Source organism: Helianthus annuus, chromosome 1, assembly GCF_002127325.2.
Source record: "Helianthus annuus cultivar XRQ/B chromosome 1, HanXRQr2.0-SUNRISE, whole genome shotgun sequence".
In the NCBI taxonomy this organism is placed as follows: Eukaryota; Viridiplantae; Streptophyta; class Magnoliopsida; order Asterales; family Asteraceae; genus Helianthus; species Helianthus annuus.
Genome location: NC_035433.2, coordinates 53,713,594 through 53,738,946, shown reverse-complemented (window position 1 = coordinate 53,738,946; position 25,353 = coordinate 53,713,594). Strand labels below are relative to the sequence as shown.

Below are 25,353 nucleotides of genomic sequence, written 5' to 3'. Positions count from 1 at the left end.
GCCAAATAACATGTTCTCAGGAAAAGTACTTGCATAGTCAATTGAGTGACGCTAGAAGAAGTAAACTTGTTGTGCCTTTTTATGTGCTATATATATATATATATATATATATCTCTATGTGATGTATATAGTTGTTATATTATAATGATGTATCATACATACTAGTAAATCTTTATACTCATATTCCTATAGGAAGGAGACAATGTCTGAACATAGAGATGAACAAGGGTCTAGAAATAATCAAAATAACACAAGGAGAGAGGAAGGTTCTTATAGGACTCGAACTCCCTCTCATAGTGTCAGGTCCCGGTCTAGTACAAGCATGCGTCTAAATACTGAGGATATCCACAATATAGCTGTGGAAGTGGCTAAGGTAATGAAGAATGCACAAACCGGTAATGTTAACCAATCTGGAGAACGACATGAAGAAAGCTCAGCAGCCTCCACGCCAGTTCAAAGGGAAGGAATGGGCGAAAGGAAAAACACTATTGCAACCATGCCACTAGAAGGAAAAGGTGAATATCCCAAATCAAAGGAATGTACTTATAAGCACTTCATGTCCTGTAAACCTCAGTCCTTTGACGGAAGAAAGGGAGTACTAGAAGCTCAAGACTGGCTCAACAGAATGGAGTCAGTATTAGACATATGTGAGTGTGATGACCGCAACAAAGTACGGTTCGCGGTACATATGTTTGAAGCTGAAGCCCTTCACTGGTGGAACATTGTGGTCCGAACAGAGGGAAAAGAAAAGGTTAAGGAGATGAAGTGGGAGGAGTTTATTCATAAGTTTCTTGCTAAGTATTGCCCTCCCAGTGAGACCGAGCAACTGGAAGTGGAATTCTTTCAGTTAAAAATGGGAAATAAAACCTATCGAGAGTATGTTTCTCGTTTCAACGACATATCTCGACTGGTTTCTTATTTAGCATTGATTGAGGAACAACTGATCAATAAGTTTATTTGGGGTCTACCCTCTGAAATGAGGGTGTTTATCAAATCCAAATCCCCCAAGACTTTTGCAGAAACTGTTGAGGCTGGCGTCGTCATGGCTGCCGAGATGATTCTGCGGCAGGCTGAATCTCCCGCACCAAAAAGAAAGTGGGAAGAAAGAAAGGGGGACACCCGGAATAACAACTTTAAAAGGCCTAAAACATTTCCTCAATGTCAAATTTGCAAACGCTTTCATACGGGGGAATGTCGTTTTCCTTGTCCAAATTGTAAAAAGACGGGTCATGCTCTTCAAGAATGCAAGGAAAAGAAGAAGTGTTTCAAATGTGGAGACCCTAACCACATGAGATCTGAATGTCCCGAACTCAAAAGAAATGATAGGACACAACCAAATCAGCCAAAAGGGCGTGCATTTGTACTCACCACAGAAGAAGCCAAGACCAATACAGATGTTATCACGGGTACGTATCTCGTAAATGATGTATATGCGCGTGTGTTATTTGATACCGGTGCAAATAGAAGTCTAGTGTCGACTACCTTTAGACCTTACTTGAACCAGGCGTCCCAAACCCTAGATCATGCCTTTACAGTAGAAATGGCTGATGGAAGTCAAAGAGAGATAGTTGACATAGTTAAGAATTGTAAAATAAGCTTAAACAACCATGTTATCCCTATAGACCTAATGCCTATGGAACTTAGAGAATTCGACATAGTCATAGGAATGGACTGGTTGACACCATATCATGCGAAAGTTATATGTGACAAAAGGATCGTCCGACTCCGATTACCCAACGGTAAACAACTAACTGTATCGGGAGACCGCACTGACAAGACTAAGAACCTTATCACGATAGCACAAGCACATAAATGCCTAAGGAAAGGGTATGTTGCCTTTTTAGCATATGTCGTAAACACTACAGAAAAGCAGAAGGTCGAGGACGTGCCAGTAGTACGAGAATACCCCGAAGTGTTTCCCGATGAGCTCCCGGGACTACCATCGGATAGACAGGTTGAGTTTCGCATTGACCTAGTTCCAGGTACATCACCGATTGCTAAGTCGCCGTACAGACTAGCCCCGACAGAAATGCAAGAACTTAAGAAGCAACTACAAGAGTTTCTTGACAAGGGGTTTATCCAACCTAGTTCGTCACCATGGGGAGCACCCATCTTGTTTGTCAAGAAGAAAGATGGGACGATGCGTCTGTGCATCGATTATAGAGACTTGAATAAAGCCACTATAAAGAATAAATACCCTTTGCCCAGGATCGACGACTTGTTTGATCAATTACAAGGGGCAAGCTATTTCTCTAAAATAGACTTGAGGTCTGGATACCACCAAGTGAAAGTTTCACCAGAAGACATACCTAAGACTGCCTTCAGGACTAGGTATGGTCATTATGAATTTTTGGTAATGCCATTTGGATTGACCAACGCACCTGCAGTGTTCATGGACCTCATGAACAGGGTTTGTAAACCTAACGATATATATATACTATTCGAGTTTTTATTTCAAAAACGATTTTACAATCTGGGTTTAATCAAACAAATGTTTTTGAGTTAAGAATCATGGCTACGAGATTTTTATAAATTATAATCAACTTGAGTTGAGTTGGTTAATCATGGCGCAATACTATACTTTTCAAAATAAGGTTTTTTGAATAAGTATTACAATATGTAAAACAAACCATGAATCTGAAACTCATATAAAACCTATGTACTCACCGGCATTTTATGCTGACGTATTTTCACATGTGTTTCAGGTGCAATAGTTGATGATGCTTGATGATGATATTTGTGTACTCTCACATAGGATTGGACGAGGCCTTAGTGACTTAATAACAATGAAAGACTATTTGTACATGTTTTGTTTCAGATTCCAACGTATTGTAATACATTTAATTCAATAAAACGAAACTGTTTAATCCATGGTTGTGAAACAATGATTCTGTTACAACACTCCCCGACGTTGCCGCCACGTTTTGTTGTTTTACGTGGTCGGGGTGTGACATTATCTCATAGCCGAACATTCATCTCATTACCTCTCCTGGATATTTAGGGTTCTTTTGGCATCCTTACTTATACTTTTAATATTATTTGATATTATAACAAACGAGGTTAAGAGGCCTTGTCGAATGTGTTCATACGATATTATAACAAACGGGGTTAAGAGGCTTTGTCGACTGCGTTCATACCTCTATGTGTGAGAAGACTAGTAGCAGATTCAAGAATTTTCGTCAGGGGTGCATACAAAGTTGTCAGTTAAAACGGGTTAAAGTAAGTTCTTTAAGAACATTGAAATGAGCTCAAAACACCATAAGGAAAATAGAAAACAAAGAACTGAACAAGAAGAATTTTATTTATTGACCTACTCAGGGACCATGGAACTCTTCAATCTTTACATTGTGAGATTGAAATTGTTGGGTTTGGCAAGAGGGCTTCTTCAGTTCACAGGGGTCTGTTGACAAAACTTGAAAGTGTCAAATTACTATTATTTTTTTAGGGGTGCCCTAGCACCCACTGGGGCCCAAGTCAATCTACCCCTCGGTAATTCAGATTCGTGCTGGTCTGCTGGGTCAAGACCATAACCATTTTTATTAAAATTCCTAGACTATAGTCCTGACTATTCACATATTTGATACGGTTTGGGTCTGACCCGGTTTTGGTCACTAGTTCGTCGGTCTTAAGAAGGTTGTCTGGACCAAGAATCGACGTTACTCAGCTTCTTATACCGCAGTTCAGACCGTATACATGTATTTGGGTCGGGGTCTAGTGTTACTAGGGGTGTAAACGATCCGAGCTACTCGTACGCTACTCAAGATCAGCCCGTTAAATGTTGGAATCGAGTCGCGCATGAACAAGCTCGAACTAGTTTTTCAGTGTTACTAGGGGTGTAAACAAGCTCGATTCCGAGCTTCACATATCATGCTCAAGCTGGCTTGCGAGCCTATACAAGCTTTTATTTATTTAGTTTTTAGTATATTAAAATTCATTAAATAAAATAGATAAATGATAAACAAACTAATCTCAAGCTTGAAAAACTATTCACGAGTTAAGCTCGAGCTTTGGAAATAGAGCACTAAACTAGCCGAGCTTAAGCTTAAGCTTGAACCCTTTTAAGTTAGATCGAGCCTCGACGAGCTTGGGCATGACTTAGCTCTTTTACACCCCTAGGTTTTACACACCCATAAAAACATCCATAATGAGTAAATTTTCAAACTTCCACAAACTATCACCTCAGCGTCACATCAGATTTTCAAACTTTCCTAAAAAAAACTCACTTTTTCCTATAATGTGAAAACTTCCATGGGGGAAGGATCCACTAAAAAGTGAATTTTGTCTAATTCGCCTAAGAAGCATTGTGATGATGACATGTGACACTCCTAATAACTAGGAATGAAGGGCATCTTGGTCCTTAAAAAAAAGGAGTAAAAATGACATGTGACACCCCTTTTGTTTTTTAAAAATACAACAAAAAAATCTAGTACAAAAAAATTTAGCACAAAAAATCTAGTACAAAAAAATATAGCACAAAAAATGTAGTACAAAAAAATATAGCACAAAAAAATCTAGTACAAAAAAAATATAGCACAAAAAATTCAGCAAAAAATGTAGTACAAAAAAATTCAGCACAAAAAATTGAGAAAAAAAATTAAGACAAAAAAATTCAGTACAAAAAATGTAGCACAAAAATATAGTACAAAAATCCAGCAAAAAAAATGTTATACAACATAGAAATACAACACATTTTAGTGGGTTTTTTAGTCTTCATATTTTTTTATAGCAATATGGTACTCAAATTAAAGATAAAAAGACGCTCGATTTTACGGTGAAATTTTTATGAAAAAATAATGTCGTAAAAAAAAGTTATGAACGTTTAAAAAACGGGGGTGGAATATGCATGTGCCTTGCATGTGGAGAGAGAAAATCCATAAATAAGATTTTCCCAAGATACCTTGCACTCCTCCTTTCTCCTACACTTTCATCTTAACCATTGATTTAAAAAATGAATGGTTAAAATTACTTCTCATCCTACTTAGGCAAAATAAACTTTTTATTTGATCTTACCCCAACTTCCATGAACCCCCGTTAAAAAAATATTAAAACTATACATAACTTGTGTATGTGTATATATATAAGGTTTGTGTGTGAGGTGTCCACAAATGTCATTTGAAATGATGTCCGAAATTACATTGAGGGGCTGTTTGGCTAAGCTTATTTTGGAGTGACTTATAATTTATTGACTTTTTGGAAAAGTAAATAAGTCAGAATGGAGTGACTTATTTACTTATTCCTCTCACATAATAAGCTAACCCAAACATCTTTTAACTTTTTAAAAAGTCAATAAGTAAATAAGTCACTAAAATAAGCTTAGCCAAACAGTCCCTTGAGTCCCATACAATTTAAGGACCTATTTTGCAAAATTTCAAACTTGGCCATAGATATGTCATTTTGCAAAACAAAAAACACTAAAACAATATGCAATTCTACAATAGTACAAGGCACTAATATGAAACTATACCTGCCAGATCTAGGGCTGTATATATAACTCCAAAACACTGTGGGTTTTATCTCTTCCACCGAACCTCAGCTTGCCTTCATTTCTCATTTATCCTCTCCTCTCAACGCAAAGGTAATTTCATCTCTATCAACTGTTTTCTTAACAAATCTCATATGTTTTTCACCAAATTAGCTTACTTTTTTAGTATTATCAGCTGAATTCGTGAGGTTGATTGATTTACACAACACAGTTTAATTCGGAACAGTTTTGTTTGTGTTTTTTTTTTTTTTTTTTTTTTGAATCTTTTTGTGATGTTTAGGGTTTTAAGACTGTAAATTTTTTTTCCATTTTTTGGTGATTATTGCAGATGAATGTGGAGAAGCTAATGAAGATGGCAGGTGCCGTTCGCACCGGTGGGAAAGGTAGCATGAGAAGGTACGGTTGTAATGATAATAATAATAATAAGAATAATAATAATCGGATAATTACAGTTTGCTTAATCAGTTTTATTAAAACTAAATTAAAAAAACAACATAACAGTTTGTATATGGATGTCAAAGTTAGATTTAGAGTTAAATGCCATTTTAGGCCCATTGGTTTGGGTCATTTTGTCTGTTTAATCCAAAGGTTTCATTTTTCTCATGTGGTCTAAAAAAGTTTCATCGTTGCCATCTTAGTCCACTGGTTAACTTAATCCATTTTTTCTATTAACCAGAAGGGCAATTCGGTCATTTAATATCTAATTATGTTGACTAGTAGACAATTCGGCCATATAAAATGACCGAATCGCCCATCTCGTTAACAGAAATAATGGATGAAGTTAACTCAGTGGCCTAAAATGGCAACAGTGAAACCTTTTTGGACCCACAGGCGAAAATTGATACCTTTGGACTAAACTGGCAAAATGACCCAAACCACATGGACTAAAATGGCATTTAACTAGATTTATATTTTTGGAAGAAATATATTTTTAATATTGCTAGTTAGGGAACTACATATATGTATGATGATTTGAAGTATAAAAGCCAGGTTAATGAGAGTAGAATATTGATTTGAAAGTATGATTGAAATCACATTAGAGATTGGTTTTTCAAAGTATATCCTATGCTTAGTACTCAGGAAGATCAATATAGTTTCACTATTGTGAGATTGATTTATTGAAACTTTTCTATTAGTTAGTATTCACATATATACAATTTAATGACACAAGTAACTTGTTAAATGATATAGTTTTCAGCTTTGAGGACCATAAGTAGGAAATAGGCGTACCTGGTAACTGGTAACGATTACTATCTTGGTTTTAAAAAGCGCTCCTGAGGCGTGCTTAAGTGCGAGGCGCAACAAGGCGCACACCCTGGGGCTTTGTCGCTCAGCGCCTAGAGTAATTACAAGAAGCGCTAAAAAGGCGCACTTTTTTGGCATGAGGCGCACGCCTCTCGTACCCGAGGCGTTTTTATTCATCTAACTGCAGTACCTTGGGTTTTTTGGCCTGTACATGCAGCTAAAATCATATAAAAATCGTACTTATAGCTATATTTTGGGTAGGGAAAGCTAAAAACCTATGGGATATATTAATAATACATATACTTAGCTAGCGCCTTGGGTACAAAAAGCCCGCCGCTTTTGCGCTTCGCGCCTCGGTTTTAGACCTCGTTGCTTTTGTGCGCCTCTCGCTTTTTAAAACCAAGATTACTGTATATAAATAATAATTAACATAGGTTGGAAATAAAATAACGATAAGTATATAGACAAAAGAGGAGATGATCGGATATTTTTATCAAATGGTAATTGGAGAAGGTACTTTGATAACGATAATTATATAGAGATTAAGATCTATTTCAGCTGTTTTCTCTTAACCATGATTTTTAAATGGTGATATATATTATTAGGGATATCAACTTTTTTGGATGCATATGTGTGTAGTTTTTTATGATAATCATATTTCTTGCTCAATTAGTTTTACATTGTGGTTTATTCGTTTGCAGAAAGAAGAAGGCTGTGCATAAAACAACCACCACGGATGACAAAAGGCTTCAGAGCACTTTGAAGAGAATAGGAGTAAACTCAATACCGTCAATTGAGGAAGTTAACATTTTTAAGGATGAAACAGTCATCCAGTTCTTAAACCCCAAAGGTACTATCTTTTAGAGTCGTATATTGGGTGTTTGGTTTGAGGGCATGGCCTTTGAAGTAATGTGGTTTATACCTAAAAAAATGGGTATCATCTACGAACCAAACCGAAACTTGCTTCTGTTGTTTGTTAATTTCACTTAAGTTTTGTTTGTTTGACTTCAGTTCAAGCTTCTATCGGTGCCAACACATGGGTAGTTAGCGGTACTCCTCAAACAAAGAGTAAGTTACCTTTTATTCTATTGAAGTTATTGTCAAATGTACATGTAACTGAGTGGGCTGTTATTTAAATGTTTTTTTTAAATAGATTAATTTAAATAAAGTAAATGACTTGTTAATGATATAGTTTTTGTAGCATTTAAAAGTTAAAACATTAATTATTAGCAAGGTTTAAAAGAATGGAAACGGGTTTTGAGGCGTTTTTCCTTCGCCTCACGAGGCGTAAGCCTCAAGGCGAACCGAGGCGGAATTAAAATATAAATATAAAAATTAATTTATCTTATAAAAATAATAATACTAACCAAATTTATCATCAAAATCATCAAAAACACACATAAGAAAGACATAGATTGCTTGAAATTGACACAATAAGTCAAAAACATCAAAAGCAAATATCAAAAACCCCTTAGGCGCAGCCTTTTTAGCGCCTCACCCCCTCTCAGGCGCACATACAATATAAACCCCCTAGGGCGTGCCTCGAGGCGCACGCCTCAACCGTTTTCTAAAACCTTGATTATTAGTAAGATTGTAAGAAATGTAGTTTTAGTATGTCAACCTAATTTGATCTGTTTTTCAACCCCTTGCCCCTTGGACGTTACATGTTTTGTTAGCTTTACCAAATTACTCACAAGTTTTTATTTTTTATTTTTTGATTATGTTCTTTTTTACAGACTTACAAGATATTCTCCCTGGAATTCTCAACCAGCTAGGTATGTTTAAACGCCCTTATATCTCTCTAGATATAGCAATCTTGACCTGTTTACTTTCGAAGTGTTGATTCGGGCTATGTTTCATCTCTAATGGGTCAAAATGGGTTAAAGTAAAAAAGTATAACTAAATTTAAATCAATCATATTGGTCGAATGGGGTCATAAACGGTCATATTTTCAATAAATTTGGACAAAAAAAAGTCATAGATCAACCTAACGATCTGATGCAAAAATCTAGTAATCTACCTACTTTAACCAAACCGTACCTCTTTTAGCCGCCCCTTTTGTCTCCAGTGTATTCTCGGATTGTGTGTTCGGTTCAGTTTTTAGACATGTACTGTAAAAGTTAACAGTTGGTAAAATGGGCTGTGTTTAACAGGCCCGGATAATTTGGAGAACTTGAAAAAGTTAGCGGAGCAGCTCCAGAAGCAAGCTCCAGGCGGTGCAGGTGAAGGCGCTGCTGCTGCCACATCAGCACAAGAGGATGATGATGAAGTCCCAGAACTCGTCGCTGGTGAGACTTTTGAAGCTGCTGCTGAGGAAGGACAAAAATCATAAATTAGTCATTGATCTGAGGTGCATCATATGCATGTTTTTGTTGCTCGTTGTATTTGCATTACTGCTTATCACCCCATTTAATTTAAGAAAAAATATTTGGGTATTTGTTTTTTGATGTTTTTATGTAACTTGTAGGGATATTTATGATGCTTTGCTCATGGTTTTGTTCATTTTCTATAGGCTTTGGGTTTCAATTTTTTTTTTCTCTGTTTAGCGTTTACCTAAAAGTGTCGATTTAAATCGCTTAACGCTATGGGTCGATTTGGTTAAGTTAATTGCTAAAACCAAAATTATAATTGATATTTTGGTTATTAGATTTTTATAACTTGATTGGTGTTGGTTTTGGTTATTAGATTTTTGTAACTTGATTGGTTTTGTATAAATGGTATGGTTAAAACCGTGAAGCGGGTAGATTCAAGTTGATGTTGGTTATTCATTTCATATATATCTTGGTTTAATATGTACTATCCATCCCATGCGAGTAGGGTTGTGTACCGCGGTGATCTATCGGGTGTTAAAAAACCGCTATCAGGTATAGGGTATAACCGGTTTTGGGTATAAATCAGGTACGGTTTTGGATACATATATTGAGCTCAAAATGTATACTCTATCCATACTCTACGGATAAGGTTGGGTTCAGTTACGGTTATAAAATACCCGGGGTAAAAAAAAATAACTGAGTCCAAGATTTTTTTCTCGGGTCCGGTTCCTGGTGCGGCCTTTTTCACCTCGGCTCTAGTTGCTTGCCCGTCCGTGCTCCCTACCATTTTTTGACCCTAGTTACCAACTTTCCATTGGATTGGTCTGTGTAGTGGTCCACCTATCAAAGCCCAACATTCATTTAACTAAGTAGGAGCCTATTGATAAGGAACACCCCTATATGTTGGTGCCTTCATCCACCCTAAAGAAAAGAAAAACAATCCAATAACTACCAAAGTGTTTTAAGTGTCTTATTTTCATTGCCAAATGAGTTGTCACTCAAAAAGTCATCTGAGGGGAATCAAAGATTTGGGTTGAAGACCATAGGTCTCCATTTTAAATTTGATCCCAATCGAGTTTTACCATAGTTGGCTTCGAGCGTCGGGTTTTCCCTGAAACTAGAGATGGTGTGTTTGGGCTACCCGACATTGTTTGCAATTGCGGGTGTATGGGGTTACTTTTTTGCCATTCGGGTTACTCGGGTATAAGGCTGTTCAAATTGCTCGACACTCGAGACTCGTTTAATGCTCGATCGAAAAATGTTTGGAATTTGCTCGTTCGATTCTGCTCGATTGAAAAAGGCGCTCGGTTCGGATTAAAACAAACCGAGCATGAGCAAAGGTCCGCTTAGTTTAGTTCGACTCGGTTGGCTCGAATTATATATATGTGTGTGTGTGTGTATTAATAAAATAACTAGAGGCACATATTAACCCCGCTTTTATTTCGTAAATTTATACTTGTGTTCTAATTGGACGGAACCTCAGGGACGAAAATTGCACTTTACTCTAAGAACTAACAACCGCATCGTCACTTTTCTATTTGTTATCGATCCGAGCTACTCGTACGCTACTCAAGATCAACCCGTTAAATGTTGGAATTAAGCCGCGCATAGACAAGCTCGAACTAGGTTTTCAGTGTTACCAGGGGTGTAAATGAGCTCGATTCCGGGTTTCACATATCATGCTCAAGCTGGCTTGTGAGTCTATACAAGCTTTTATTTATTTAGTATTTTAGTATATTATAAAATTCATTAAATAAAATAGATAAATTATAAACAAACCAATCTCAAGCTTGAAAAACTATTCACGAGCTGAGCTCGAGCTTTGGAAATAGAGCACTAAACTAGCCGAGCTTAAGCTTGAGCTTGAACCCTTTTAAGTTAAAATCGAGCCTTGACGAGCTCGGGCATGACTTAGCTCTTTTACACCCTCTAGGTTTTACACACCCATACGAGCATCGACAATGTGTAAATTTTCAGACTTCTATAAACTATCACCCCAACACCACATCAGATTTTCGAACTTTCATAAAAAAAAAAAAAAAAAAAAAAAAAAAAAAAAAAAAACCCTCACTTTTTTCCCATAATGTGCAAACTTCCACAAGCACCCGTTCAAAAAATATTAAAACTATACATAAGGTTGCTCCACAAATGTCATTCGAAATGATGTCCGAAATTATAATGTGTGACACAAATGTCACTCGAAATGATGTCCGAAATTACAAGACTTTTGCTCCACAATGTGTTGGACTTCTCCACCTTATTTGCAACAGTCATACATTCTGGGTGCTATTATACATGATTTACATTATATTGTGCCACTCTGATCATTTTCTTGGTATGGGCGACTTCTTATTTCTGTATTATTTCTATATTCTTTGACTTGGTGTGTTGGTTTGCTGTTCGTTTTCGAGCCGCAGCCTCTATCCCTATGGATTGATGCAAGGTAGAGACAAGATATGTCTACATCTCATCCTTCTCAGACCCTATAAATAACTCTGCTATTTATGGGAGTTTCTGGTTATGGTTGTTGCTGTATACATTGTGGGTGCTCTAAGCGTGGATGGGTTATTGCCGTTATTAACAAATGGGTCTTCCAAACTCCAAAGCCCAAAACTCAATAGTTCAAAACTTAGAAAATGCATCATACACAAGGATTTTGACCCGCCGCGCGTTACGGCGACGTCGAAAGTTAAAGTAACTCGTATTTATACTATATATTTGACCTGATTCATTACTTAAAAAAAATACGTCCCCATCGAATGAAAACGTAGTATATTTGACCCGACTTGCTTTCAAATACAGTTTACGAACGTACACAAAATAAGTAAAACATAGATAAAAAAAGTATAATAATTTGTTCTCGTTGCGGTGTAAAGTCGTAAAAGTCATTTAAACCAAAGGAGGTATCAAATTATTAAGCAGAAAAGGTTAAGAATGTCAAAATTGTCAATTACTAAAAGTTAGAAGTGAATGCGTAACTTACTTAAAAAAAAGGTAGATGCACGGTACCCCCTACCGCGGAAGGGATCCCCCTTCTCAAGCTAGCAACCCGACAATGCTGCCTGGCGGTGAATTCCCTACGCCAAGGGGAACGAAGAATCGAAACCCCAACCTCCACATAGTTGGGCCGGCTTATGCAGGGAGTCGGTGGCCACTGAGCCAAGACCCAGTGGTTTATAACTTTTAATTAAAGATAAGGGTTAATAGTGTTTATATCAAAAAATTAAGGGTGTAAAGTGGAAAAACTTGAAAAGAATAAAAAAAAACAACTGTTGTGATATTAGGGCTTTGATGTTAGAGTGATATCATTTTAATAATAAAAAATGCTATATTGAAAGTGACTTTTTAAACAAACTATTCAAATGAAAAAGTCAATAACTTGTAACTTGAGTGGTAAAAAGAGAAAGGTCTTATTACCGACCTTTCTCATTAGGGCATGTTTGGCTAAGCTTTTTAAAACAACTTATTAACTTATTGGTTTTTTGAAAAGTTATAAGCTGTAAAAAGTCTGTTTGGCAATGAGGTGTATGTGAGGGAAAAAGTGACTTTTCCAGAAAGTCACTGAATCCTGACTTTTCCAAAAAGTCATAAGCCATTTTAAAAAGCTAAGCCAAACATGCCCTTAGGGGGTGTTTGGCCTGGCTTTTATTTTTTTTTTTGCTTATGCTTATATTTTAAAGTAGCTTATGTTTATTTTCTTTCATTTGATAAGCTATTTTTAAGTGTTTGGATTAGCTTATATTCTACAAGTTGATAATTAATAATTAATCTTTAGTTGTTTGTTTAGTTATTTTGTATTATGGAAAGGGGTATAATATCATTGTGTGTAATGAGTAAAAAACCATCTTCTTCAAATAAGCTAAAAAACCATGTTCCCATAAGCTTCTTGGAATTAGCTTATATAAGCTAATAAGCATAAGCTTAAAAAGCTAAACCAAACACCCATTAGTGCTTATTTTGTAAAAATAAGCTAAAAAAGCTATAAGCTTAGATAAAAAAGCTAGGCCAAACACCCCCTTAATACTATATAAATACGCTCGTCCTCTAATTTCTTTTCTTCAATAGTTCCAGAGATCAATCTAAGCTTTTGTTCCAGAATCCCAGGCATTACTTTCGATTTCACATTTTCTCGCCCTTTTTAGGTTCGTTTTCAACTTTTAGACCATGTGTAGTGGTGGAACAAAATAATGCCCCCACCATGGGGCATTATCCGACACGTGGCATCCCAGTCAGCATGGGGCATTATAACAAAAGTGGCGTAGTGGGGCATTATGCCAATAACGCCCATTCCAATCAATAAACAATCTATTACTTATATTAAAACAAAACAACTTTGGCCACTTGTCATATACTTAAACCTCTATTTTCCACCTGTCAACTAGATATTGCACAACGATATGCTTTGGGCGGCAATCCATCTCTTCGCTTCCCAATATCTCTTTCATTTGTACCGCCTCTCAATTGATTACGATTTGAAACAGATTTCAACTTTCCATATTTTGGTTCGAATCATCTTCCAAAATATGTTTCAATTACCGTGTTTAATTATCTTTCATCTCAATATCCCTAAATCTATAAAACCATTTCACTTCTGGTGTCTCTGTTCATCGATTGTTAGGGCAAAGTATTTGAGAATCATATCTGTTTGTTCACAAGGATTTGTTATTCAAACGATCTGTCAACACTTATTCAAGGTACGATTATCAGTAACTGGTATTCTTATTTTATATTGAACTTCATCTGTTGCGAATTTTAGGGTTTTTTTAATAGGTCTTTTGATTCAATATTCGATATCGTGTAGATCTGATCTGAATATCATAAGTAACCTTACGTTGTTGATTTTGGATTGATTTGCCCTCAATATTTGATTTTAGCTTTTCTTTATGTTCAAATCAGATCAGATCTGCAGATTATGGATTGCTTTGCTCTCAATATTTTATTTTAGGCTTTTTTTATTTTGAAATCAGATCTACAGATTATTACAGTTTTATTGGCTTATATACTGAATATACTGATATACTGATTTGAATATATCTGATTTTTTGAGTCGATTTTGATATTTATCAAATTATGAAGTTGTATAATTTCTTAGGACTTATTTGTTAATATGTTATTCCTCTGTTATTAATTTTATAGGTTTACTTAATGTTGAATTAAGATCTGCAAATTTTTGACTCTAAATTTTTAGGGATTTATATTTTTGTTGTATAATAGTTTAACTTAATCTTTTTTAATCGTCCACCTATATAGATAATGCATTTATACAAAAAAAATTACTTTGAAACAATGCTCATATTTGCCTAATGATTTATTGAAACTGTATGTCAATGATCAACATATTTATTGAATCATGTAGGCCTGTATACTTATTATTCATTAAAAAATTGGATTCTAATACAAACATCTTGCATTATGATTGTTTGAAACTGTAACGGAACATGGACCATACTGTTTTGTATGTATACCGTATATATGCAATTACTCATTTATAAGGAAAAGCATGTATATATGCACTTATACATTTATAAATAAATGTAAATTTGTTTTTTATTGTGATGTATTGTAGATCATAAATCATAAATATTATGATGTAGAATAAATGTTTAATTTTTCACAAAAGAATCATCTGACGTGCTAAGTTTATGTAACCTCTTATTGTAGGTTTAATCTATGGCTGACAGTTCATCGAGGTATTACATTTTTATAGTCTCTCTTTTGTTTTCATTTTTTATTTCTCATGCTAACCTTTACATGTTACACTTGATTAACATCGTAATCTATAAATCAGTTTCAGACTACCCGGTTTTTGTAGGCACATGAATAAAGCAGACGAATTTATTATGGTAAATGACAAATTATTTCATAACTATATTTTCTTTTTTTTTCTTTATATGTATATATTAAGTACAATTTCTTAATGTTTTATTGTTAATATTTTCTCAGTATAATTATAAATCATTTTTTATTGTTTCAGTGTGTTCCCGATGACGCTGCGTTCACACTTTGGGGTGAATATAAGTGTCCTACGAATGTTGATATAATCACAGAAGATGGCCGAAAATTTAATGTTGGAATAAGCGCCTCTAAGGGAAAGATATTCTTTTTTCAAGGTTGGTCCAAAGTTGTAGACCATTTACGACTAACCATTGGGTGTTTGGTTCTATTTAATCCTATAGATTACGCTACGTTTAAGTTAACTTCTTTCCTTGATGGGGTTAGTCATGGGACTTTTTGGACGTTTCTGCTCCCTCCATCATCTCAATTTTATGTAAGATGACTTATAGCTATATTTTTATAATTGTAGTATGTAGTAATTTAATTATATTAAATTTACTAATTTACTGATTGCTGATTTGGTTATATCATCCCCACAGGTCATTCCAGAATGTATCCTGCCAAAACACTATGATTATTCGTCAAATGATGTAATAGCTACTGTTATTACAGACAACATCACGTTTAACGTTCTAATTAAAACATTTGACGGAAAAGTAGGTTTTTCTGCTGGTATTGACGTAATTGTTAGTCAGTTACGGTTGATTGATGGTTGTTTTATGTTTTTTACAAAATCTTTTGGCAATTTTTTCCATTTAAAAGTTTTTGGGAAAAACGGGGTTGAAATGAAATATTCAGATGTAGATGTCGATGAGGTAAGTGTCATATTTCACAATAATTATACACTTTTTACAATATAATTTAATTGATGTTATGCATTTAATTTTCAGGCTGAGGTTGCACCTCTTGATGCTGAAGATGATGATGATGATGAACAAATAAATGCGGGTGTAAAAAAGTTTGTTCGTATGGCTGGTGAAGATCATTTTGTAAGTTTTAACCTAATTTTACTTACTGCTAAAAACCAAATATTATCCATTTTTTACTTAATAACCATTAATCTTTCCTTTTTTACAACAATACAGAGGATTCCTGATCCTGTTTCACGCATGGCTAGGCTTCACGAAGGTTTAAAAGATTTGACCGTTAGATTTTCGCATCTGGATCCGCCATTGCAGATTACCAACGGTACCAGACGTGAAAGACGTGAAAGAAAAGGGAAGGTTTCTTTTCGATATGCGTTGACCTCTTGGAAAAAGTTCATGAAAGCCGGTATGATTAATGTCAGCGACCAGGTTCACTTTTCCTTTAATGAAAATGATCAGGTTTTGACTGTTGAGAGGGTTGTACCTTACGTTAGGCGTACCAATTAGTGATAAGACAAATACGACATTTATTTTGCCTTTGAATTTTTTTTCGTTTTAACATTGGTGTTTGTTTTGAATTTCAATTTTTTATATTACTTTAATTTAATATCTCAGCTGTTATTTTGACAACTATATGACATGTGTTTAAAACTTTAATCTTTGTTTTTTTGTACTTTTTATTTCCATTACAAGTATGATGGATCAAAAGTTAGCTAGAAACTACTAATAAGGATACAATTAACTAGATATATTCTAATATTAACAGTTAACAATATTAAGACTAACATATTAAGACTAAGATTAACACTAACACCAAGATTCCTGATTATTTTAAAATAAATAGCAATTATTCACCATGGGTTTGGAACGTACATCCAGCATCCACACGAGTAAGATAATTATTTTGGTTTCCTAAAAGTATAAAACCCTATAATATTACTACAACAATTTTATTATTTCTTTACGTTCCGATTTTTAGAAAGCAACCATTAACAGCACATTTTACATCTGCTATATTACTGTTTGCCTTAAACTGCCAATTCTATATAAAATACCTTTAAACGGGTCGAAATTTCCAGATTTATAAATAGATAGTTAAAGTATTTATGCTCTGTTCATTGGTAGACTTTACTAAAAAAGCATTTCATGTATGTGTTAAAATATATATTCTATTGATGTTATGATATATAGGATTTTGAGTATTAATGTTGCGAATGAGGCAGAAACAAATATATGTTTACTCTGTGAACTGATATATAATGTTTGCACTTTTTTTTTTGTTTTATGTGTTGGCGAGTTGGTATTTAGCACTTGAAATGATTTATTTAATTTTTTTTTATCTTTTCTTATATTAATAGTTACATTTGATTTACAGTTACTAGAGTGGGAGTCTAGAACCTATATTGGACTGCTCCATCAGGTAAGTGTAATCACAATTTTTTCACATTTACATTATGTTTACAAAGTACACTGCATTGTTATTTAAAGGTAATAATTAATTTTGTTTTTTTACCAATTTTCGTAAATGAAACTTGAAAATGAAAGATGATATCATTATAAATATGGTAATGATTGTGAATTTTTTTTTTAACTTTCATGTCAATTTCCGTTATGTATCAACAATTACTTTACTTTTTTCCGAAATTTAAGTTGAATAATTAAATATGGTAATGATTGAATCATATTTAAAATAATATATTGATTGGTAATATACACTGCAAATCAACTAAATTAATGGTTATACAAATTACTTATTGCTTTATATATTTAAGGAAAAACAATTTACCAAAAATAATATCTTATCATAAATAAGAACGTCGAAATACATTTTCATTCACAAATTCATTTCTTCATTCTAAGTAACATCAGCATTCAATCCAACACCAATGTATGTCTTTTCTTTGACATTCAATACGGTTTTCATGATTGGTTTCTATTAAGTAATTTAAATTTGAAATGTATGACATTACGGTTTTCAATTCTTTCATTTTTTGCATGCTATGTAGAATGGAACAACCAGCCATCACGTTGCTCAAAAATTTGAATCTCAACCAGGATGACTATACCATCAAAGTTCGCATTGTCAGACTATGGAGTCGAGCAGCCTTCAATGATTCTCGAAAGGTTTATTGCTATGATTTGATTTTAATGGACGAAGAGGTAATCGCACATAAAGATGTTTAAACTGATACTTCATATACATGTTTTTTCATTGTTTTTTGGATTTATTTGTTGTACTTATTGTACATATTAGGGGACAAAAATTCAAGCCTTTGTCTTAGCCAAGACTGCCAGAGAGTACGAACATTTGTTGAAGGAGAAGCAGTGTTTGTTCATCCGTAATCCTTCATTAGGCGAGAATCGACAGAAAGTGAAGTATGTCCATATTTCGACGAAAATTAATCTGAACACCAACGCAATAGTTTCGGTTTGTGATGAACCTGTTGGTACTGAGTGGGGATTTGACTTCTCTCCCTTTAGTTCTATTGTTCAAGACCCGACTGACGACAATAAGTCCTTTAGAAGTCCAATTGGTATTCTTACTTTTTTGACTTTAATATATATTACCTATATGTTATTTATATGATGTTAAAAATAATTTTATGATAATACTGTTTTATTTGTAGACGTAATTGGTTTTGTCGTTAAGAGTTTTCCTTACGATCTAAAGGAGGACACCAAAGACGGGAAACAAGAAAAGAAGCTAACATTCATGCTTCAGGATTTAGAGTTTGTTAATCATTTTTTTGTTTACTAACTATATATAACTCAATTACTCATATTCTATTTTTTAACTTATGTTTTTTTTTTCATAGAGGGAAGCAAATATATGTTACTCTTTGGGATGCTTATGCTGAACAGATTTTGGATTTTGAACGGGACAACCAAGATGAAAAAAATGTTGTTGTAATTGTTCAATTCGGAAAATACAGGTTTTGGGGAGGTAATCTCCTAATTTGTCATATAAATATTTATTAAGTTACATATTCCTTTGTTAACAAATGTCCCTCTAAATTAATTTTATAACTTTGTGAACACCATTAGGGTTTCTTTATGTTTCAAATCTCTACACTGTCACTCGCGTGTTGATCAACGCTGAAATAGATGACATTTTAAGTTTTAAGAGGAGGTACGTTTTAACATCACCATTTCAAAACTTTGATACTGCCTTCACAAATAACGTTGAATGTATTCTTTTGATAGGTTCCTTTCAAACATTACCCCTGAAACGTCTTCCACTTTTTCTGGGTTGAGTGCATCCAGAATAAAGGATCCTACTGAAGAGTATCTTTCAGATTTTGAGTTCAGTACTATTGGATCTTTAAATCAAATCTCAGAGGTAAAAGAGATATAAGTTTTACCATGTTTATTAATTTCACATATCATTAACACCTAATTTGTAATATCTTATTTTACAGAAAAAGTTTGTAATTATTGTCGGAACTATAAAGAGTTTTGCTTCCGAGGATTCTTGGTTTTATAATGCTTGCAGAAATTGTAATCGAGCGGTCACCACAAAAACAATTTCAAAAGAAAAGCAAGATGGTTCCGATGGTTTTGAAGATATTGTGGTTCTAGAGTGTAAGGACGATGGCTGTAACAGTAAGACTGTTTACTCCGTTCCGAGGTAACATTACTTTACATAGCAATTGATATTTTACATGTTTACGAGTTGCCTGAATGTTGTCTAACATAGAATTAACGTGTTTCAGGATCAGGGTTCCGATTCGGGTTCAGGATTGCACAGGGATTGTGACGCTCACCCTATTTGAGCGTGAGGTGGTTAGGGTGTTGAAGGTTAACGCGACTCAGCTGTTGGATAAGAACCTTGATGTACGTTGTATTTTGTTTTTCTGTTTTAAATATGTCGATTAATTTTAGTAACTTTTTCATTTCATCCGATTTTTTCAAAAATGTCCTAATCTTTTATTTTATTATTTTTTATTTTTCGATATCACTCGCCAGTTAGCTAACGAAGGGAATTTTCCGCAAGAACTCAATGCTCTACTTAACCGGAAGTTTGCATTCAAGATATCCATTGGTTCATTTAACATAACCAAGAAATCGGATGGTTACTCTATTTCAAAATTAACAGACAATCAAACTGTTATTGGTGAACTAGATAAAATTTTCGATGTCATTCAGGTACTTTGAAAACCTATGCACTGTTTTATTCTTATATTTTTATTTAACTCTAACCAATTATCTAATTTTTATTACATTACATATATTCAGCCGGTTGACGAGGAGCGTGTGAATGCTGTTAGCTCTGACATCCATGCAGCAGTCGAGGTCCCCGTTAATGTGTGTAATTTATATTATGTCGTTCGTTATAATTTATTTTAATTATTTTTTTTATTTGAATCGTTATTTGTTTTCCATATTTTCAGGATTCTCTATCCCGTAGCAAAGCCGATGATACACCTGTTTCGAATTTTAATAAAGACGTGTTTAAAACACCTGATGAAGATGTCAACGGTACCTCAATTCGTGTCCTCGAGAACGACCTGAAGCGGAATTTGGACAGCATATATGATGATGATGTGATGTCTTCTCAGTCGTCTACAAAACCACGTAAAGCTGGAAAGGAGGTTGTCATTGATGAATGTGTCACGGCTGGATTACTGATTCCCAAGGTTGAGAAGTAGTTTTGTGACAACTAACAATGTTTTCAACATCTCAGTGGTTTTTATTTTTAAGTGGAGTGTTTGTTTTTTCGTAAAAACTATTAATGGTTCCCGTGTGACAATGTTTTACTTTTTTTATCCTTTTGACTGGTTGAAATTATCTTAATAAGAGATGTTCATTTTGCATTTTCGTATTGTTATTATGTTATTGTTTGCGTTTAAAAAATTTTCCAACAACTAATGCTTCTATATCTTATTGTATATTTTTTTTAAAGTATTTATTTTCTAAATGAAGGAAACGCCCATAGTGGAATCCGTTGATTTGTTTTCTGACTTGAAAGAAGATGGTGTTTGGTATTCTATTATCTTTGTTAGCTTTGAATTTGTATGGCACGACAAAGAGTTAGACAGATTGATTGTTGTGCTTCTCGACCAACAGGTAACCTCATAACATTTTTACTAAACTTTCGACTTATAACTTAATTTTTAATATAATTTATTGAAATTCCTTTTACATGACATTGTTTAGAGGCAGAAGATTGCAGCAATTGTGCCTATAAAGTTTTCTAACTTATACTCATTTAGTAAGATGGTTGGTGGACTATATTCTCTGTCCCAATTCAAAATCGAAAACCTCATGTATCATGAATATCCAAGATATGAAGGCTACATCATTGTCTCAACAAACAAAAAAATCGTATTTAATGAATTCTCAAAACTAACACCATTTTTAGTTCATCCTCCTAAAGGTTTTGTTTTGTACCCGTTAACACCATGCATTAAAACATTAGCTCATGACAGAAGACATGAAAAGTATATTGTTGGTAAGCTAAATTTCTTTTAACCTTGGGTCTAACATGTTATTCTTTAAACTTTAATTAAATGAATTACATATTAGTTATGAAGCTTTTTTTGTTTAAACACTTATCTGAAATTTTTTTTTTATTATTTGTACCTTTTCTAGATGTTGTTGGAAGAATAATATGTGGCGAAAGAGACAAAAAGAAACATATGTTTAGGTTATTCCTACAAGATTTCACGTAAGTCAATTCTTTTGATTAGTACACATTATATAAAACTACCTATTTAACATCCAGTTAAAATATAACAGAGGACATGTTATTGAAATGGAATTGTATGACATGAGAGGATTGGGATACGTTACAACTCGAATGAATATACAAAAAAAGTGTATAATTTACGTTGCTCGGGTCAAGTTGGTTTATTGCAACACCAGTAAGGTTTTTATTTTGTTTTATTTTTTATCTTAACTTTTAAGTTGTCACAATTATTTGTTTTAAACTCTATACAAAACTTTGCAGGGAACATTTTGAGATCAACGGATTTGAGTAACATCATTTTTTCGCCTACAATTCCGGAATCACATCTTATTGGTTCTAATATTCGGTCATCTATTCCATGTGATTGTATTTTAAAATGACCACTTTATTTTTTTACGTTACATTGCATTGTTTTACTTATTTATATGTATACTTTTTAAACATTTCAATGAGATGTTAAAATGTAGTGTTATTTGATGTTATCATTTACATTTTTTTTATCTACGTATGCATTCGAATTATATGATAGTAGTTGTTCCATATATTCGAACTGTTCTAGACTTTTATTAAAATAACGTAAATTCTTTCGTTCACACTTTATTTGAATAACGATATTTTTGTAGGTTTTATAATACACGTTTTATAACATTTTAACATTCGTTTGTAAATAAGTATTTCAAATGAATATATAAGGTTGTTTATATAATAGTTTCTGTGAATCTGTGATTCATTATTTAAATTGATAACATACCAAAAATACAACAAATATAAGATTATAGTATTAATAAATAGGATATTCTAAATATGTAAACACTTATCTATCATAAATCAAGAGAATCTACAGAAATCTTTCAAAACTATTGCAATAGACTTAAACTTATATATGACAACTTTTTAAAATTTTCGTTAATTGTAATCATGCTAAAATTAGATATTTACTAAAATACTTAAGAAATGCTTTTTTTTTTTGTAAATAAAAAATTGTTATCATCTTTCCAAAGAAATGATATACATTGGTAATATAAATCCATCATATCACCTATCACCTATACTATATAAACAATCAACTTTTACATTTTCCATTTATTTAAAAAAATTTAAACACTAAACCGAATTGGAGAATGACATTATGTTGTCAATAATCACAAAATTCGTTCCTTTATAATATGTATGTTTCTACACCATTAACCTTCACACAAACCAATAAACCCTATTGATCTTCATCTTCTTCACCGGATCTTCATACCAATCTTCATCGGTAATATTCAATACTTCATATTTACTTTATTTTGATTTTGTTTTTTCATAAAGTTTCTTAACAAGTCCGATTCTTTCTCTGTTTGGTGTTTCGAGATATTAAATCTTAGTCTACGAATCGTTATTTGCTACATAATGTGTTTGTTTTGATGTTTTACTTTTGATTGTACTGTAAAGTCGAAGTATTATATACAGAGTGTGTTATATATATTTTGATGAAGTTGTATTTTAGGGTTTGTTTGCCAATTAATGTTCATGTATAAATCTGATGAATGTTTAGGTATACTGTTGTTTTACAGGAGATGAATATTTGTTCTATGTCTTGAATCTTAGACAATGATCTGCTGATTTTGAAACCTTTTTGATGTTTTTTATTTTAGTTATTAATAAAACTTTATACCGAATATTATTTTAAATGTTTGCAGAACATCATATTGATCTTTCAGAATCTATCTAAAAAGTGTTTATGAATCTATGTTTTTTTTTTTATCTTTTTTTTTTGTTTTACAGTTTTGACGTTTGTTTGGTATTGCATTCATAAGCATTGAGTTGGTATCCATAAAGTTTTTATTAGACTTTGTACAGAATCTTATTAATGGATTTTGATCACGAATAACCTGAGATTATTGTTTCATTTGAGGATTTCATGGTTTGACTGTTAATTGTCAAGTTAGTTTTTTTAAGTTTTCTAATAAAAAACAAATGGCTGTTAACTACATGTTTAAAGTGTACTTAACCTTTTGTCGAAACTATCTTTTACATTTAAGTTGGATCTTTTATGTAATCATTACTATCATCTAGGTAGTATTCGGTTTGTTTATTTCATATCTTAGACTAGAATGAATGTTTTCATACTTTGTTTTTTTTATTTATTCAGTCTTATGTTAATGTTTTACGGTCCTTATATATGTAAGATATAGATCAAAAAAAGATATACAAGGATCTCCTGTTATTGAAAAGTTTATGTTCTTTATTGTTTTATTTATTTAAATCTTAGGTCTTAAATGAATTTGTTCCTACTTTCCTTTTTTATTCAGTCTTTATAGATATATTTTATAATAATTTTTTGAATTAGTGATTTTTTTTTGTTTATATTGATGTTACATTGTTTGAAACGGTTATATTTAAAAAAAAATGTCAACTTGAGTAGTATATGGATTCCAAAACTGCATCATTGAATGTAGATATTCTTTTGGCTAGAATTTTGTTTAAGACTAATCTATATGTATATTTAATAATATTTCTAATGCTTATTAACACATAACTATATTTTCAGTTCAGTTGCTGGTTGTGTTAATAATGTCTGACAATTCGGATGATGAGGTTCTAGAGATATCTCATGAACAGTTCGTTCAGACGGTAGATGAGGTAAAGTAATAATATCTATACACATATTTGTAATTATTTGTTATATGGGAGTTATTATAGTGCATATGTTATTTTTAGGCCTTACGTAAAGAATATGGCTTCTTTTTTTCACATGAAGAACCAAATGTCCCCCAGGTAATCGTATATTTTTATAAATGTATGTTTATACATAATATTTATAAGCTATTTAGTGTAACATCTATAAATGTACATTTTATTTTAAAAGTTTATAATGTTGTTTTGTAACAGGATTGTTCTATTCCGCAAAAAGATACTATCACCATGGAGGGAAGTGGAAATACAATCAAGGTTAAACAACATGACGTTCAATGTACTTCCCAGGCCTTTATATCTGAAGGATCTCCATCTCACACAGAAAATGTAAGTTTATAGATTCATACAACTAATATTATGTCGTTAACTACAATATGGTGTTGTTTTGAAGATATTGTTTTTTCAAATTTTAAAGGCAAAGGAAAATATAAGGTCTGTTAACAACCATATGCTATCGTTTTAAATATATCATTTTGTTCAATCATAAAGGCAAAGGAAAACATAGAGTCGGTTGGTAGTTCGAAGTATAAGAAGCGTTTAGATGCAGACAGTTGCGCACAAAACACTATTCCTGAAGATCCGGAAGTTTTGAACTTTACCCGTAAAGGAGAATGCAGGCTGGTAAAATTTTTGCTAAATGAATATTTACATTTACATTTTTTATCCTTAGTATTGGAATACTAAGATTTAAACTGGTAAATAAACATTTTTACGTGCAGCGTCTTCCGGTCGGGGTTTCAAAGCACGCTGGCTTTAGAAAGAAGCTTCATACTCTGAACATTGAAAACATGCAGGGTCAAGTTACTACTTACGAAGTCAAACCGGAACGGAACGGAAAAGCTCTACGCTATTCAGTCATCGACTGGCCTGTCTTTATGGCCGAGAATAACTTGAATGACGGCGACATGCTTGATTTCACTTATGTGAAATCAAAGAAAACCGTTATCTTAAAAAATGTCCGACATGTCTAAGCCATCGTGCAACGTACTTTCATTAACTGTCTTTACAACAAATGTTGGGTCTTTGTTTTGTTAACTATCCTTTGAACATGTAACCGTATGCACTTATTTCTGTTGTGGACTTTGGTATGTTAACTTACTTTTGTGTATATGTTTAGTGTTTAACTTTATGTTTGATTCTATAATTCTATAACTAGAAATGTATAACAATATTCCACAATGCTATACTGTTAAATATATTATTTAGTAGTCAATTGTCAAAGTTTCAATTGACAGTTGATTTCAT

At 33.1% G+C, this 25,353-nt stretch overlaps 2 protein-coding genes across 2 annotated transcripts; both read left to right on the top strand.

Moving 5' to 3' along the window:
* The first annotated feature begins 322 nt into the window (after positions 1-322).
* LOC110931165 lies at positions 323-2,835 on the top strand. Its single transcript, XM_022174570.1, has 2 exons — positions 323-1,982; positions 2,819-2,835. The coding sequence occupies exons 1-2, from the start codon at positions 323-325 to the stop codon at positions 2,833-2,835; spliced, it is 1,677 nt and encodes a 558-aa protein (XP_022030262.1).
* Positions 2,836-5,474: 2,639 nt separating this feature from the next.
* LOC110928570 (basic transcription factor 3) lies at positions 5,475-9,236 on the top strand. The gene is made up of 6 exons (XM_022171585.2): positions 5,475-5,575; positions 5,811-5,878; positions 7,429-7,577; positions 7,739-7,795; positions 8,464-8,502; positions 8,881-9,236. The coding sequence occupies exons 2-6, from the start codon at positions 5,811-5,813 to the stop codon at positions 9,057-9,059; spliced, it is 492 nt and encodes a 163-aa protein (XP_022027277.1). The 5' UTR covers positions 5,475-5,575; the 3' UTR covers positions 9,060-9,236.
* The last annotated feature ends 16,117 nt before the right edge of the window (positions 9,237-25,353 follow it).